We start from the raw sequence: 20,121 nt of genomic DNA on the forward strand, positions 1-20,121 counted from the left end.
TTAGTGTCCAGACTTCCGGGGAAGATGAAAATGCTGGCAGTGTGCCAAGGTGTCTGGCCACTGACTGATGACCGTCTACCCCTCTCAACTTTAGTGTCCAGACTTCCGATCTACAGTATTATACTTGAGGGTGTTGTAAGTAGGAGGGAAGATGAAGATGCTGGCAAGTGGCCAAAGTCTCTGGCCACTAACTGATAACCACCTACCCCTCTCAACTTTGGTTTGAAACGAAATTTTTTAACTTGTGTTTAATAATACTACATGTACAGGAATATACTGTAGTGAACAAAAATGTCATGAGACACATCATGTGACATCCTGAAAATCTGGAGCAGATGCCTCCAAACATCTATAAAGGGCCCGACAGGACCTTCTTAAATTTGCGTCCTTATCAATCCCTGTGTGCGGTAACTCCTGATAGAAAGGTTACTTGAAAGTGACTTGTAAATTGATACAATATTCCTCTTAAACATGAAAGAACTGTTTATTTTGGCTGGAAAAGTAAAAAATTAACGTAAAAATAAAATTATTATAATTTTAAATTAGCGATGTTGGCAAAGAAATTAAGACACAACGATGAGGTTTTTTGTTGGATTGGTTGGTAAGACTTTAATTACCTTCTGTCAGGTCCTTCGATATTCCGTTGTATCTGATCATGAAGTCCAGCTACGAAGTTGGTAGTTTGTAAAAAATACAATTTGCACACACACACACACACACACACACACACACACACACACACCACACACACACACACACACACACACACACACACGCGCGCGCGCGCGCGCGCGCACGCACACACACGCACGCACAATGGTTTGGAGATGGGTGGCTGGGTACTGAATTTGACTTACGATAATGTAGCAAACCCAAATGACATAACATGGTGGGGAAGGGTATTGGCGTTCAAAAGAGATTTTCTTCGGTGTGGTTTTTCAACCGAAGAAGTTTACTGGATCCTTGTTACTAACAAAGAATAGTTTGAGGAGTAAATTAGCCATAGCGTTCGGCCAACGCACCCGATTAAAAGTTTGGCGTACAATTCTACCCAAGCGCTTTACAGTAATAATCACATCGTTTATTAGGAATTTTAATTGTTAAAAAGGAGAGGACCCTTTCTCAAATGTTTTGCTAAGAAATTATATTTCTTTCATCATGTCACATATTAATACAAACATTTCAAATCAGATTGGATATTTAAATTTGTGAATTTTTCTTTGCGTAGACGTAGTAGTATTAGTTTTCACATGGATGAGAATTCAAGAACATCTTTGCTTTTCCACCAAGCCTCTGTACTCAGCGTCTTCTATCCAACAAACAGTACTTTGATATTCTCATTATTCCACTCCATCCCCACCCACCCTTTTGTCCTCCCTCAGAGAGCCCACGAAGAATGTTACAGTTTTCATTCTCACCAAAGCTTGGTTTATTTCATTTAGACTTTGGTTTTATATTCTGTATATAAAACATAGAACATGCTGATAAAATATTGAGCTTATATACTGGTCTTCTATTCTACTGGAATCATATATTTATTTATATTTCTAATTATTCAATCTACAAATGTGTAAGGACTTCTGCCTTTCCATAATAAAAACTACATAAGTGAATTAAAATGTATATAATAACTACGGCCATATATATTTCTATTACATTTGAAAAAATCAATGATGTCTGTTTATACCATACTACTGACTCTTTTAGATAAATTCAAATTTCCCGTGGCCAAGGTTATGAGGATTTAGAGTTAATCAATCTTTTATTAACACAATTGTCAGTTATATAAAGGAAGTTATTTTTCATCTTTTAAGTCGTAATAATACTTAGAGCGCGACGGCGCGGCGGGCAATAGTACATCATCGCCAACAAACGAGACAAAGACAATGGAAACGGACCTATTTTTGTTATACATCATTGGATAGTATTGGTATTGCTATTATTTACGTGTCTGAAAGTGTTTCAGTATAAAAATATAACTTACGACAAGTTATCATTTTTATTCCTGCTCTCGCTATCTTCTCGTTTATAAACCCAACAAGACTGGTGATAAATTCCTTTGTTAAGAGAAATCTTCTATCGATTTGACCAAACATAGCGTAGGGATAGTGATGTGACTCTAACCGCGAGCGCACGGGTCTGATTCAAGGGGAGGCCTTTAAGGAATTTCTAGATGGTTGATTCTTATTCAATCTGAATTGCCACTCGCCTCCCGGATTACAAATAGATGATTCATCACTTTCAAAATTATTCTCGAATAAGTTTCTTATCTTGCAGTATGGACAGTTTCACATCATTGTTCTACATCAGTATTTTTCATAAGGTAATCTTATTTAATACCCAGCTATGGAACATATGTAATGAAATGGTAAACATTTAAATGGGTTTATCATTAGCCAACAAACTATAAAGATAATCTTTACGTAAGCGTTGCTACGTATTGTATGTCAAAGTACGAGATAAAACTCTAGAGAGTACCGCAGAGGTTTGTAAACTCTACTGATTTTAAACATTATTCAGCTAGCTCTCACCGAGTATATACCATGGGGTAAGTGACTGATTTTTCATTTAATTCGGTACTTAAACCATCGGTGATCGCTTACATCGAGGGTTACACGCCATCTTGTGCCCATCAAGAAGTTTATAGGCATTGGGGAAATTTAATAGCTACCTCGCAAAGTCGGTGCCTGTTGATATGTTTCCGTATTTCTTAGCATGGAAAATCGCACTGCAACTTTGTATTTTTACAGTGAAGTACAATGTACGAGTATTTTATCAATAAATAAACTTAATCTTATGTCAAATATTAATTAAATGTTCAATAATACTTTAAGAGGAACTTCGATCGAATTTCGGTAATATTTAAAGTTACACTCTTTCATTGAAATGTTGTAAAGATTCATTACAAAGTATAAATATAACTACCATGATTATTTTATTCATGATCAATTTATTCCCAAATCACAATTCTGCTTTATTATGATCCATTGGACAAGAAGTTGGAAATCCTAGTGTCAAAGACAACCCGACCTCACTAAGACAATCACTAAAGATAGAAACTCGTCAAAACAATTCACTAGTAATGCGACACGTCCCACCCAGTGAGACACTGCGCTTTGTGTAGTTAAACATACATGTCTTGTCTATGATTCAGGAGTGAAAAATATTCCGAATGGATAGGAAAAAGTGAGATACTGTGTAACAGAAAAGAAAATGAGGAGGAATGTTCACACTCTAATGTGGTAGTCTCAGACCAAGTTATTGTGATCTTGAAGAAATGGGCAATGGAAGCGTACGTCCCTCAAGCCTAAGCTTCCTTTGAGTCTAACCATCATGTCCTAAGTGGTTTGTGAAAGAGCACTCCTATCCATCCTATAGTTTACACGGAGAAATGACATCAGTTGGTATACCAGTTCAGATTCTGTTTACATGTAACAGTATACCAAGTCTAACCATCATCTCCTAAGTGGTTTGTGAAAGAGCACTCCTATCCATCCTATAGTTTACACGGAGAAATGACATCAGTTGGTATACCAGTTCAGATTCTGTTTACATGTAACAGTATACCAAGTCTAACCATCATCTCCTAAGTGGTTTGTGAAAGAGCACTCCTATCCATCCTATAGTTTACACGGAGAAATGACATCAGTTGGTATACCAGTTCAGATTCTGTTTACATGTAACAGTATACCAAGTCTAACCATCATCTCCTAAGTGGTTTGTGAAAGAGCACTCCTATCCATCCTATAGTTTACACGGAGAAATGACATCAGTTGGTATACCAGTTCAGATTCTGTTTACATGTAACAGTATACCAAGTCTAACCATCATCTCCTAAGTGGTTTGTGAAAGAGCACTCCTATCCATCCTATAGTTTACACGGAGAAATGACATCAGTTGGTATACCAGTTCAGATTCTGTTTACATGTAACAGTATACCAAGTATGAACGATTTTAATATTGCTTAGAAATAACTAAACAAAGTGAAACTATATAAAAAATTAAGTATAATCATTATTAAAAACAAATAAAATTAACTGTATACTTGCATTATATGCATGCACCGTATGCTTTATACTTGCATTGTATTAATCGGGCAAATTTGTGAAAAAATTTAATGTTAAAAACAGAACTAAAAAATACACTCGAATCCTTCAAACGAATTATAAAAATAAATAAGGTATCTTTTATGCATATTATGTTCTATTTTATTATTTACATGAGAAATCTATACTTCAGGTCTATATCGTTGGCTGATCTGATCTCCTCAGAAGGATAACCAAACCCATAACTACAATCTAGGTAAAAATAAGCAAACTGTAGAAAAGTGTTGTAAATGGCAGAAATCCCAAAAATCATGGTATAACCACTTCCTGCAAACTATCACTAAAACATGCGCTAAAACACTAATTATTAAATCGAAATTAAACAATTCAGGTCACAATAGATATGCACATATTATATTATAACTATTGTTGTTTACATAAATCTGTAGTCTTTTCACACTATCGCTTTTTATATTATCCCCTAATAATTATAAATTCCCCTATTTTCATCATGTACATTCTGAGGATGTAAAAGCTAGAATCTCTTACACCGCCTGTTGCAAAAGCAGGAATCAATGGTAACAGGCTGTGTTTTCACAGTGTGGCTGTTTTAAAAGATTTAAAGGTCCAACAGTGTTTTATCTGATAATTATCAGAGGGTGACCAGGCGTCCTTCTCCCCTCCCCACCGGATACCAACTTACCCCCTCCGCCCACACTCCAGCCCACCTAAGCTGATTAGTCGCCAGCGTCACACGGGCTTCATGTTTTATTCAAATCCCTTCAGCACTTCACAAATTGGCACAATTTCCAAAATCCGCTGTTTGCGTTTCAGCTCGTGACGTGTGTTGGTCCCGGGTCAGTGCTGCCACCCTCAGCCTCTGTGATATTCCTCTACCCACTAAGTATTACAAGAGTACTTTCAATACTAACCGAGAAGTCTTTCATCCTAATAATAATGCTTATTATGGGGGACTTAAGCGATTCTTTCAACGTTCAAAAAAGTTTTTAACCGAATGTCCAAAACGTTTTTAATGGATAAGAGTCCGAATCCATTTGCAAATTTTTATTGATCTCCCCGGTAATTGAACCTGTGACCTATCGGTTAGATATCCCAGCCACAGCCTTACCTCTACAATACAGTGAAGGTCTCTAAGGTTATTTGCTCCACAAAATTCAACCCAGTAGAATGGAACAGAAACAAACCACGAATCATAAATGCAGGATGGTAAGTATTGTACAATAGTATTGCCAACGGAAGACATGGGAGTCGCTCCCCACTAACTGAATTCGCATTGGAAGTATAAATAGCGGATAGTAGAAATTCCAGTTGGAATCGTTTAATCGTTAGGTAAAATAAAATACAGCTATACCGAAACTAAATTTGATATCATAACTATGCAAACAGTTATAAATTTGAATATGCTGCTTTTAACAATATTTTAATGAACATATACAAAACAGAGGTTTTCGTTATGATGAGCTCTTTCATCTCCATTTACAAATTGTTTAGTTCGTATTTTTTCTAAAAATTCATTGTGAAATGGAAAAAAATAGACGGAGATCCAATCTGCATGGTATAAGCACGCAACCTAGTTTTTCGTGAAACGGACAGAGGAATTTCCCATAACAAATAGAAACCGCGCTAGTTTTGGTTGTGATCAAATCAAGAGGATATTGGAAAAACTGGGTTGAATAGCAATTTTCACAGGTGATATATTTTTAGCTTGACGTACTTATAATCAACCGTCATATACCAAATAATAATGAGAGTCATCCAACGACTTATACACACAAAATATGTTGTTACCCAGGCCTTTATTTCGTTTGCTGATTTAACTTAGTTTACTGTGTTAATTGCCATGTGAAAAGTGTATCGTATGATATTTTAACCCTTTTGCCGCTTCCTTTTCTAGTGCCACCTAAACTAAACTATCACGGCTGACGATCGATTTTTCTCTTAAGCTCAGTGAACGCGGGCAACGTCGTCGCTCAGTGGCCAGGTTGTTAGTTAAACGTCCTTTATGGAACTACAAGAATCGAGAATTTAAAAACGATGGCTTTTGAAATCATTTATCAATAGTGTTTACTATCAAATTGCTTTGATAACTCAGATTCTTGCTGATGTTCAGTAGCTGAAGTGTCATCATTGCTAGGAGGATGATTGTTATTACTCATGATACACAATTTCCAATAAATTAAAACTAAACTATACCGGAAAAACAACTGCTAACACGTAGAGTGTTATTTGTTATTGGATGTGTGGCCCATAAGTAGCAATGCGCATGCGCAAATAGTCTCACGCTATTAAAAATGATATAATGGTTTTATTAACCTGTGTTGTTTAATATATTACAGTACACAGTTAATAATGCTCTAACCTGCAACTTAAAATCTATTTTTAGGTAAACTTATTTATTATTTTTTAACTCACTATAATTTAATAAACTTTTTAATGGTTTTTGAAAAACATTTTAAACCTAATAGATTTGATGTAGAGCCTGAAAATAAATATAAAGAAGAACAATGGCTGCACTGTCATAAAAAACTGTGTAACTTATTAGAGGAGTGCGTACTTATGCAAAAGATGAGAAGGTAAAACTACGTTTACTTGTTAATCATACCAGTCCATCTGTTTACAAATAAATTTCTGGGATTTTAACATTCGATGAAGCTATTGAAGCATTATAATATTAAGACATCAAAAGAACTTTATGTCCATTCTAAATAAGAAATATATTCCAGACATCTTCTAGCTACTCGTTGTCAGAAATCAGAAGGATCGATAGATAAGTATATGCAAACCTTAAAAGATTTAAGTAACCATACATTTTTTCAAGTAACTGCTAAACAAAATAAAAATGATTATATTCCGGATGTATTTATTCCGGGTTTACTTTCTTCTGTCAAAAGGCAAAGGCTTTTAGAGAACGAAACATTATCTTTGCATGAAGCTTATGAGAAAGCTCGAATTTTGGAATTAACTCAGTGTAAATTAGAATCCTACGTTAATCGACACTCTGTATCGAAACTCCATTCACAATTTCAAAGCGACCGATCAAATATCGGTCAAAAGTAATCAATCCTCGAATAGTGACGAGGAGTTTTACTAGCTACATCTTGGAAGTGTTATTTCTGTGGTTCAAGTAAAAGGTATATGCAGTGTGAGTGTCCAGCAGCTAATCATGTTTGCCATACTTGTGGTTAAAGGGGGCATTTTATGTTTTTAGATCAGGAAAAAACCTTTACCGTGGAATAAACTAAAGTCTCAAAATTCTTTAAGTGTTTAAACCGGCTAGTTGTGCTGCTTCTCCTAAACCTGTATCAAAATCAACCATAACACGTGAAGTTAATGGGATACAAACTGATGCACAAGTCGATATTGGCAGTTTGGATACATTTATTAGTAATGGTTTCCGAGGTAGGCAGGAGAATAATAACATTTTTTCCATAAAAATTTAGTATAACAATGGCATCCACATCTTATCAACCTACCACTTAAACCTTCTGTCTGGCAGACATAAAAATCAGGGCATGTGTGTACCATAAAGCTAAAATTCTTATTCTTGATAGATTGGGTGCGGATTTTGTCTCAAGGGGCGACATTTTCAAAGAACATTCGAGTGTTGAAGTTTCATTTGGTGATAATGGAACCTCCATTGAAAGTGTGTGGCTGCTAAACCACTACGCTTGTTTGAGAACCTTACTCTTAACTGTAGATCTATTACTGTATAATCCAGGCGTTATTCAGAAGAAGATTCAATACTCATAAAAAGAGTAGAAGAGGTACAATTAATACAGGCAAATCCTGGTTATGCTCATGCCAGACTCCCATATGAGAGAAAACTGTGTCGATAAGGGATTTTGCCCCAGAACCTGAAGCGGTTATAACCGCAAAACAAGACCAATGTGAATTTGAAGACCTAGAGGTGGAAGACTCTAGTTCTCCACATCAAGACCAACAAGTTTCACTTGAACTATCAAATGACTCGGGCGAAGATCTTGAAAATCCGACGAAGATCCTGGACCAGACAATAAATAATGAGTCAACAGACACATCCAAACTAACTCCAGTTGCCTCTCGCTCCTTACGTTGTCGGTGAAGACCAAATACCTTAATCACTATGTCACTTTCTGGGGTGGGAAGAATGATGTTACAGTAAGATGTGATAACAAGTGTTGTTTTGAATAATATAGTAAACAGTTAATAATGCTCTCACTTGTAACTTTAAACTTATCTTTAGGTAAATATATTTAGCAGTTTTATTTTATTAAACATTTTAAGAAATTTAGTCACTGCTGATCTATTGGCCGCCCGACTATTAAACAATTTCCTGTGTAAACAAGGAACTCATTGAAAGGCGGGAGATAACAGGGCAATTTGGCTGTCTGTCCACCAAGTTGCTAATTGACGAGCTACCAAGTTGCCAGTTGACGAGCTACCAGGTTGCTATTTGACGAGTTACCAAGTTGCTAGTTGACGAGCCTACCAAGTTACCAGTTGACGAGCTACCAAGTTGCCAGTTGACGAGCTACCAGGTTGCTAGTTGACGAGTTACCAAGTTGCTAGTTGACGAGCCTACCAAGTTGCCAGTTGACGAGCTACCAAGTTGCTAGTTGACGAGCTACCAAGTTGCTAGTTGACGAGCTACCAAGTTGTTAGTTGACGAGCTACCAGGTTGCTAGTTGACGAGTTACCAAGTTGCTAGTTGACGAGCCTACCAAGTTACCAGTTGACGAGCTACCAAGTTGCTAGTTTACGAGCTACCAAGTTGCTAGTTGACGAGCTACCAAGTTGCTAGTTGACGAGCTACCAAGTTGGCTCGCATGTACCGGGCTTTAGGAGACATCTCCAACGGTTTCACGAAAAACTAAGTTGTGTCCTTTTATATAGCTTTCAGTTAAGAAGATTAACTGTAAATATTGAATCTATGTGTCTAATAAAATGTACAAATCTACTGTTTGACCATAAATCGTACTTAGTAACGTAGATTAAATAAAATTTTACTGTATTTCAATACAAATTTCAATCTTTTGGTAAGTTATATTTATGAAAGTCAATGTAATTTTGAACAATTTATAAGTCAAAAGCTTTTAAGAAACGCTAATAAGAACTAATAAGACTAATAAGAAATGTGGGACCGCAGCATATAAATTAATATGTTAATTGTTTCTCTAAATATCGAATTGTATTTTATCCTCATAAAACAGGGCATTTTAATTCTAATTTTAAATGTTTTAGCGGTACATTAAAACTTCTTACAACTAATTTTGAAGCATTTTGACGTACTGTTTTGAGATCCTATAAGTTAAAAAGGCGTTTTAAACTTGACATAAATACTAAATTAATTACTAAATAATAAAACATTATCACAATTACCTTATTTGATAAATTTAAAAACTAAGTTATATTAACTTAATATATCAAAGATATATTACTTTTAATAGGAGTTTTTAGTTTTTCAAGAATACATTGGGTTGTAGTAAGTAAATAAAAATAAATAAGTAAATCCATTTTACTTAAATTTCCAATTATTTAAATGAATCTCTTGAGCTAGACGTTCATATTATTGTTTCCACAGTTTAACAATCAACTCAGAACTGGCACTAAACGTTTCCTCGCCTTAGGGAATAAGGGCTCGTGGCAGCTATCCCCCCTTCCTGTCATCCCTTTGTACGACCCTGAGATGTAATCAAAAAGTCATAAGTTGTTCAGTATTTTTACCACTTGTAGATGAGACATTTTAAACTGTAACTATAAACTGTAAACTTAAATCTTAAAGTTTAATACGCAGCATTGTACATATTTGTTATTGCAATACACAATATTAAATTTATGAGTACGTTAAAAAAATACTTAACATTTTGTAGTTTAATTCAGAAATGTATATGTTTAATAATACGGATACTCTAGCATAGCATATATACCATGCATTAAAATATATAATTATTCCTTTTCTGCAAAATATCTCCCTGTTAACATTTAATATACTGGTTCACTGAGATTATGTAACGACTTCAGAAGAACATGAAAGGTACTTGATATGATTTTGATATGGGTAGGATGTTACCCAATTAAACATATATTTGCATGTAACCAATCAGACATTTATTAAACTCCCACGTATCTCTCTATACATTTCAATCATTTTTATCTTAAAAAGTTATGAACTTATCTAGTTGTGCATGTACCTATGTAAATATTTATTTCATTACACAAGAACCTATTTACGGATTAAGAACTTTATCTGATTGAGAACTGTAATTTAAGCACTTGTGTGATTGTGCACATAACTATTCACTTAGTATTAATATACAAATTTGAGGACGGTAGCTGCTTGCAAATTCCTTATGAAGTATAAATATTACAGTTAATTAAATTTTACTTCAAACTCCAAATTATCTAAATTAATACGAATTTGAATCAATTACCTATTATTTAGAATTGTATATGTTATCATCCACTACCACTATATTAAATGGACCTGTCACGCTGGCAAAATCCGAAATTACTATGGAGTGATGGCAAGATGAATGATGAAATTGATAAAATTTGTTTTTATTAATTCTATGTCGCAGTAAAGGTGTTGTGGGAGTTGAACGCAAGGGAGATGATCAAATACATTCCTAAAGTTCTTGAAAAGAAATAAATTGTTATTGATGTATATTTTGAATTGATAAGAGTATGGGAAATATAAACGATAGTTACTCCCTTTCTTCTTGCTATGTACGCTTATGAGTCCAAAACTATCCATCAGTTTTTAAATTGCATGCAAAATTTTAAATCTATAGCTTATTTAAATCTGCGGACCTCCTGTGGTGAAACAAACACACAATAAGACAGAAATTAAATTTTTACAGCTTCCTGGAAGACAAAATAGACATGTTTACAACCTTCTGTATGATATGCTTCAATGATACTCGACAAAATCCCATGTGACGTGCTCTTTTATCGAAATCATTCTTGTCTGTGTAGAAATCAAGTTTGATAAAAAATTTAAAAAAATAAAAATTATATTTGAAAAAAATCAAAGCACAATCCTTTCTTAAATATAAATCGGAACAACAGCTAGAAATGCAGATAATCTCACAGAGGAGAAATTTTGCCTCTACTTTTTCTAACACCAAAATATGCGAGATTTCAAGTTTACTCTCGAGATATCATTCTTAGCTAATGACCAGCCATGGAAGGACATACACCATCATCAAACTGCGATGTTGCCCGTACGGAAATGAACCTTTGTGCAAAGTCTCAAGTCTGTAGGACAAGATACTGTCTGAACAGACAGACAGAAGAGAGTGTTTTTCATGCTTCGCTCACGATCAGCCAAATTATTCATAGTATGGTAAAATATATAAAATTGTTAAAACCACTATACTTTAACGGTAATTACGTAACTGGAGGAAACATTGAGACTATGTAGTGTAAACTAGTTAGTAAGTACAGTATTGTAATGTTTGTGGCTGCGTGATTGGGGAGGTGATTGGCTGTGTACATTGCCCCTGGCAGTTATACCGCCGCGCCGCACCTCGCCGATTGGCTGGACCTCGTAAACCATCCGCATCGCAAACAAATTTGTCCCGGGCTGGAACATTACCCGTGTTTTAATGTTGTCAACAGTCGTTCAACCACTGCTTCGTTTGGTTCTATGGTCTCGTTTTGTGCTTGAATATTAAACAAAACTACCAAATCTTCTATTCTGACGAAAGTAAACTCATTATATGAGAACAACATCAATTTAAAAACTTGGGAAATAGCTGTTGGGAATTGTGTGGAATTATAAAAGGGTCGTAAATGTTAGCAGCGGAGTGTGTGCAGCACTTAAAAGGTACGTGCGATGTGGCCGAGCGGTGACCTATAATGTTCTCTGTAGACTATTACAGACCGTGTGTTACAGGTGGAAGGGCTGATGCGGCGGTAGCGGTAGCGATGGTAGGAAGGGGCTGCCGGGCGGCCCCCAGTCGCTATGATCGTTCTCAGTGATCACGATATAGACAATCACATACCGTGTGTTACAGGTGGAAGGGCTGATGCGGCGGTAGCGATGGTGGGAAGGGGCTGCCGGGCGGCCCCCAGTCGCTATGATCGTTCTCAGTGATCACGACATAGACAATCACAGACCGTGTGTTACAGGTGGAAGGGCTGATGCGGCGGTAGCGATGGTGGGAAGGGGCTGCCGGGCGGACCCTAGTCGCTATGATCATTTTCAGTAATAACGACATAGACTATCACAGACTGTGTGTTACAGGTGGAAGGGCTGATGCGGCGGTAGCGATGGTGGGAAGGGGCTGCCGGGCGGACCCTAGTCGCTATGATCATTTTCAGTAATAACGACATAGACTATCACAGACCGTGTGTTACAGGTGGAAGGGCTGATGCGGCGGTAGCGATGGTGGGAAGGGGCTGCCGGGCGGACCCTAGTCGCTATGATCATTTTCAGTAATAACGACATAGACTATCACAGACTGTGTGTTACAGGTGGAAGGGCTGATACGGGGGTAGCGATGGTGGGAAGGGGCTGCCGGGCGGCCCCCAGTCGCTATGATCATTCTCAGTGATCACGACATAGACAATCACAGAGTGTGTGTTAAAGGTGGAAGGGCTAATGCGGTGGTAGCGATGGTGGGAAGGGGCTGCCGGGCGGACCCTAGTCGCTATGATCATTTTCAGTAATAACGACATAGACTATCACAGACTGTGTGTTACAGGTGGAAGGGCTGATACGGGGGTAGCGATGGTGGGAAGGGGCTGCCGGGCGGCCCCCAGTCGCTATGATCATTCTCAGTGATCACGACATAGACAATCACAGAGTGTGTGTTAAAGGTGGAAGGGCTAATGCGGTGGTAGCGATGGTGGGAAGGGGCTGCCGGGCGGCCCCCAGTCGCTATGATCATTTTCAGTAATAACGACATAGACTATCACAGACTGTGTGTTACAGGTGGAAGGGCTGATGCGGCGGTAGCGATGGTGGGAAGGGGCTGCCGGGCGGCCCCCAGTCGCTATGATCATTCTCAGTGATCACGACCACTACTTCACACTGGAGGCTCTCACGCAGGCCGCCATCATCTTCACCATGGCAGTCGCCATTATCCTGGCCAACGTGCTTCTCATTGCAACATTCATCTATGCCAGAGGTACTTTGTCTAGTATAGGTTTAATTACAACATATTGCCTGTTATACTATAATTTAATGTCAATTATATGCAATAGTACAAGGCAGAAGTACGCCAGACCGTGATTGGCGCAGCAAGGTTTCATTGTTATAGATGTTATTTCAACGACATCCTGGCGAAGTACTGCTAAAAAGTACTCAAATTTACCTGTTATTGCTATTGAGTAAACAAGCAGAAATCATCAAACTCGATTTGCCTCGTAAACATAAACCTCAAAAGCTTTAAAAATCAAGGGTTGCTTACAATTCCCAAAACTTAATATTTGTGTATTGTTCATTTTCCCTTTATTCTTCTAAGAATGGAAAATATGTAGATAATAAGTCATCTTTGAAAATTTGTGTACAAAATAATTAGTTCTTTTATTTGTTTGGTTAAAGTTTATTAAGTATTATTATGGATGATTTGAAAGATTAACAGCTTTGCGGACATTTGTCATTGTTGAATGATAAAAAACAGAACACGTTTTGAGGATTGGATGTATCTTTTCCTTAAGTAGTGAAAAAAGCCTTAAGGCATAAGGTTTTAAACACGCACAATGTTGAAGCATTAGTCAGTCATGTCTTTGATCTACAACTTAATCTATTGTTAGTTAGACTTTGGCGAGTGCATCGCCATGCTTTGATTTGATTAGTTTTTTATTCTTTGTACATCCTGATTCTCAGTTTACGTGGAATTTTCTATTTGATTTGTACATAAACATTATTTACAAACGTTTAATACGTATATGGTTTGTTTCCATTTTCAATATACCATCTTTGTCTAGACAGGATCTACTTATGCAACAATGGATACTGCTTAGGTAAAATATCCCTCCTGAATGGTCTGAAAGTTTCCGGAGCTCGTTTAGCCAAATGTGCGTCGGAAACTTCCCATATCTACTCTTTCAGCTCGTTGAACTGTGGGTGATTTGTTGTTCTTTCATAGAGTGTTGCAGAGCTCCAGAGTTACAGCAAAATATACGGTCTGAGGTTATAATGTTTCCTTGAAAACGTATCTCTGTTGCATTCTATATGTATTATTTATTTAACAGTAAATTCCCCATTATTTTAATGGTTGTAGATTGCTTTTGTTCAAAATTAAGATTAGGAACAGATTTAGAAGCTTCCGAAACATATCCCGCTCGTAACCAACTATTTTTTAAATTACTTTTCTTCTCGCAATGCATCGAACTCATATAGACAGTAAGATAAGGCTAAGAAGAGCCTACCTCATATTCTAAACTCATATTCTAATAAAAAACTAAATTATGAAAACTTCCAGGATATTTTATTTACTGATACTGTGACTATATTCAAAGATGAAACTTCTCCTCTTCCGCCGTTCACATAGACATCAAGAATATCTGTATGAAACCCCACAAAAAATTCATTATTTTTAAACATAAAATGTAATGAAAATTTCACTTGTTCCATACCAAGATGATCACAAACAATCAACCTTTCTCATACAGTTGAATTGAACAGTAATGCAGTACTTCACTAAGTATATAGAACGATACCCAGTGAGTGGGATTGAACTTGCCTAGCTCCTGTATGTAAAGTAGTTGTAAATAACAACTAAGTACGCAGTTTATTGTCGAGGGACTGGATCGCATTTGAATTTATACTTGTAGTATTTGTTCGTAAATATTTGTATTATTCTTTACATGTTTCTATCAATGATTTTCTACTTAATGCCATTCCTGAATAGTGTGACGCTCTCTAGTAATGTTGAATAAATGTGTATTTTTTTATAAAAAACATCAATTTGTAAAAATTTTACATGTTTGTTGTAATAAATTTGGTGTGGTTGCTCACGTTAAACTATACTGTCATCTAAAGTAACTTGATGAATGTTTACTATTTTTGTATTTACCTCTCATGGATAAAGAAATTTTGAAAAATGCGTTTCTGGTAAGTTATTGTTTTGTATCATGTATAATTTATTAAACAAATATACATTCTGCACATTTATTACATTGTAGAATAATCAAGTAAAATGATTAAAAACTAATTTTTTTTAAATCTGCAAAATGGACGAAGTACTGCTAGGATTCTTTGTAGATCCCTTACAGTATATTGAAAGTAATTACAATTTGTTTAGAGAAAAGAATTTACAAAGATTAGTTTTATTCATTTATTATCACAATAAGTTACGAAAAAGTTATCTATAAAATTAATATCATAACTTGCCTTGCCAGTTATCTTTTTGAGAGGCCTCCGATGTGAAAGAAACGCCAATTATTTGGATTACTAAGCAGATGATCGCGTGTGTACTGCAAGTATGTTATTTGGCGGGAAGACAAATACTGGTGACAGGTAACTGATTGTATGACGGGGGTGGGTTTATGGGCGTGTCCTAGTTGTATTGATGTGCGGAAGGAAACATGCAACCAAAAGTCGATAGTTGTTTAGTTTAATATAGACTATCAGTCATTCCTATCTAGTTTCATACTTCATCACAGAGCAGTTATTGACCTCTAGAATTTTAGGCGATGACCAAGTTGTATTGACAAGCGGAAGGAAACATGCAACCAAAAGTAGATAGTTGTTTAGTTTAATATAGACTATCAGTCACTCCTGTCTAGTTTTACACTTCAACACAAAGAAGTTGTTGACCTCTACAATTTAACGCGATGTCCAAGTTGTATTGGCGAGCGGAAGGAAACATGCAACCAAAAGTCGATAGTTGTTTAGTTTAATATAGACTATCAGTCATTCCTATCTAGTTTCATACTTCATCACAGAGCAGTTATTGACCTCTAGAATTTTAGGCGATGTCCAAGTTGTATTGACAAGCGGAAGGAAACATGCAACCAAAAGTAGATAGTTGTTTAGTTTAATATAGACTATCAGTCACTCCTGTCTAGTTTTTACACTTCAACACAAAGAAGTTGTTGACCTCTACAATTTAACGCGATGTCCAAGTTGTATTGGCGAGCGGAAGGAAACATGCAACCAAAAGTCGATAGTTGTTTAGTTTAATATAGACTATCAGTCACTGCTATCTAGTTTTACACTTCAACACAAAGGAGTTGTTGACCTCTACAATTTAAGGCGATGTCCAAGTTGTATTGACAAGCGGAAGGAAACATGCAACCAAAAGTCGATAGTTGTTTAGTTTAATATAGACTATCAGTCATTCCTATCTAGTTTCATACTTCATCACAGAGCAGTTATTGACCTCTAGAATTTTAGGCGATGACCAAGTTGTATTGACAAGCGGAAGGAAACATGCAACCAAAAGTCGATAGTTGTTTAGTTTAATATAGACTATCAGTCATTCCTATCTAGTTTCATACTTCATCACAGAGCAGTTATTGACCTCTAGAATTTTAGGCGATGACCAAGTTGTATTGACAAGCGGAAGGAAACATGCAACCAAAAGTCGATAGTTGTTTAGTTTAATATAGACTATCAGTCATTCCTATCTAGTTTCATACTTCATCACAGAGCAGTTATTGACCTCTAGAATTTTAGGCGATGACCAAGTTGTATTGACGAGCGGAAGGAAACATGCAACCAAAAGTCGATAATTGTTTAGTTTAATATAGACTATCAGTCATTCCTATCTAGTTTCATACTTCATCACAGAGCAGTTATTGACCTCTAGAATTTTAGGCGATGACCAAGTTGTATTGACGAGCGGAAGGAAACATGCAACCAAAAGTCGATAGTTGTTTAGTTTAATATAGACTATCAGTCATTCCTATCTAGTTTCATACTTCATCACAGAGCAGTTATTGACCTCTAGAATTTTAGGCGATGACCAAGTTGTATTGACGAGCGGAAGGAAACATGCAACCAAAAGTCGATAGTTGTTTAGTTTAATATAGACTATCAGTCATTCCTATCTAGTTTCATACTTCATCACAGAGCAGTTATTGACCTCTAGAATTTTAGGCGATGACCAAGTTGTATTGACAAGCGGAAGGAAACATGCAACCAAAAGTCGATAGTTGTTTAGTTTAATATAGACTATCAGTCATTCCTATCTAGTTTCATACTTCATCACAGAGCAGTTATTGACCTCTAGAATTTTAGGCGATGTCCAAGTTGTATTGACAAGCGGAAGGAAACATGCAACCAAAAGTCGATAGTTGTTTAGTTTAATATAGACTATCAGTCATTCCTATCTAGTTTCATACTTCATCACAGAGCAGTTATTGACCTCTAGAATTTTAGGCGATGTCCAAGTTGTATTGACAAGCGGAAGGAAAGATGCAACCAAAAGTAGATAGTTGTTTAGTTTAATATAGACTATCAGTCACTCCTGTCTAGTTTTACACTTCAACACAAAAAAGTTGTTGACCTCTACAATGTAACGCGATGTCCAAGTTGTATTGGCGAGCGGAAGGAAACATGCAACCAAAAGTCGATAGTTGTTTAGTTTAATATATACTATCAGTCACTGCTATCTAGTTTTACACTTCAACACAAAGGAGTTGTTGACCTGTACAATTTAAGGCGATGTCCAAGTTGTATTGACGAGCGGAAGGAAACATGCAACCAAAAGTCGATAGTTGTTTAGTTTAATATAGACTATCAGTCACTGCTATCTAGTTTTATACTTCAATCTAGAGGATTTCTAGATTTTTACATGGGGAGAACAATGTCCTAAGGCGTTGCAATAAGTCTCTACCGAGAAACGAAAGCTAGGTATCGAATTAAAAGGCTTAGGTAGTGTGAGTAAAAATTAATTGAATTATATCGGAAGATATCTAACATTAATAACAGGGAATTGCCTATCTTAAACATACAATTATCCAATTGAGGTCCAAGTTCCGTAATTATAATTTTTACACCTTTCAGTAATAATTTCTTGGCTTAATTTTAAGTATTAAAAGTGGCTATCTCAAATTTACACTGCTTATTTATAATGTATTAATTAAATGTGAATAAAATTATATTTAGGTTTTTTTAATATACATAAGTGTGATCTATTTTATCATGTAACTTTTATCCATATACACTTGGATTCGCCCATAATTTCTGTGCAACATTCTGTGACTTTGATTGATTAGCTCCCACGATTTCAGTAACCCCTGACTATTTTAGACTATTTTACAGGAACTACAAAGTTGAAATTCATAGCTTTCTAGTAAAAGCACTTGTCACGTAATACGATAGGGACCTATAAAATATTTAAAAACTTAAATATTTATACATCATGCGTCACGTACCCACTTTTCAGTGCTCAAGATTAAGAGGGCCAGAGTTTAAGCTAAATTTCGAGTAATTTTTATTTTAGGTTATGAACCTCTTTTAGTTATATTCCTAATGCAAAGTTCGAATTTTCTATTTAGCCCCGAGACAAATATCTATATACCTATATATATATATATATATATATATATATATATATATATATATATATATTAGGATTTAGTAGTTGATTGCGTGTCCGTACTTTTCGGATTTTGAGTTCATCTGACCAGATCCATATCTACAGAACCATGCAGTTCGGATGGCCTATTTGATAGCCTCTCCGACTATGCCCGTGATATGTCTGACACGTTTTGCTGTCAAATTACTGATTATAACATGATTGTGATCTTATAACGAGTTTTGTTACAAAATGATCAAGTGCAAAACCATGAATTGACTTACTTAAACACAAGGTCAAGTAAAAAAAAATCATAACAACATGCCATTTATTGAAAGAGAATTCACGTTTGATGTTAAAATTTCTACTAAAATAAGAAATTTAGATTCATGAATGATTATTCAAGATATAATTATCTTACAGTTAATTAACAACTTAATTTTAGAGAATGTAAATTCAGTAAATGAACAGGACTTATACGAAGAAATTCTCCAATAAAGGTGGGGTTGGCTTAAATTTCCAAATTTATAAATTAAAGTATAAACTGAAAAAAAAGAAAAGTTTAAAAATAAACATATGATTCAGTATTTAAGAATATTTGGTAAAGGCGTTGTGAAAATGTTTCAAACATTTTCTATATGTATCCTTGAATTATTATTAAGTATTGTTAATTATAATATATGCCGAAAATTTAGGAAACCCAAAGTATTAAACAGGATTTGTGTTTAATAATATTAGAACTTAATCACATTATAAGTCCTTTTATTTCTAATTAAATTAGGTCGTAATTGGTTTTAGGCGTTAAGGAGTAACTGTTTTATAATAGTTTTAATACGGTTTTTGGTAACTGTATCATTTGGTGAAAGAAATATAAATAGTAAATATATAATAACCTTAAACAAAATATAATCAGAGGAATAAGGAAATTATTCAACTTTGAAACTCGAAAGACATTTAATGCAGTTAAAAAAAAAATAATATTTCGCATTTTAAACGATTCAAGCCTTGAATCGATTTGTTAATTAGGATGAGACTAAATTTAATTGACAAATTTTTACACAACTTCATTATGTGACAATGCGTTTGAACAGTTGTACATGAAATCTTTAATCATTAGTGATTAGCCTGGACAAAATTCGTGGCCTGTATGAAACTACAGACAGACATATTAATTATTAATCCCTTGTAGAATTACCTCTGAGATGTAAGAGTCAGTAATTAAAGCTACTTATAATGTCTGCACGAACTTCCGAAGTCAATATTACAATGATCATAATAAATGTTTAAAGTCTGAAAACTAGTTTCATTGACCTGTTTCCACACCTTTTCCAGAATTCCAGATCAGTCACTATGGCCGGTTGTATTAGACTATGTCAGGCTGTACAAGACTCGCTATATTTGCACCTGACTGCACTCCATGTTATGTAAATAAGAAGCATAATATTTTTTACAAATAATAACTGAGTATTATCGAGGTCTATCGCTCGAAAGGTGGAGAATTTCATTTCTGTCTGTCCCCACGATATCTCTTGAAGGAACTGACATATAAACTTGAAATTATACATGCAGTTTTATTTCTGTATAAGCAACATCGAGTT

The 20,121-nt window shown here is 35.5% G+C and overlaps 1 protein-coding gene across 1 annotated transcript in view; it reads left to right on the forward strand.

The window, feature by feature from the left end:
• LOC124364733 (G-protein coupled receptor 52) overlaps positions 1-20,121 on the forward strand; it is a 127,005-nt gene that overhangs the window by 77,585 nt on the left and 29,299 nt on the right. The window contains exon 2 of the mRNA XM_046820438.1: positions 12,985-13,180. Within this exon, the coding sequence (XP_046676394.1) occupies positions 13,048-13,180 (133 nt within the window). The 5' untranslated portion in view covers positions 12,985-13,047. The remainder of the gene's footprint in view (positions 1-12,984; positions 13,181-20,121) is intronic.

The sequence above is a fragment of the Homalodisca vitripennis genome, chromosome 1 (genome assembly GCF_021130785.1).
Source record: "Homalodisca vitripennis isolate AUS2020 chromosome 1, UT_GWSS_2.1, whole genome shotgun sequence".
NCBI classification, from domain to species: Eukaryota; Metazoa; Arthropoda; class Insecta; order Hemiptera; family Cicadellidae; genus Homalodisca; species Homalodisca vitripennis.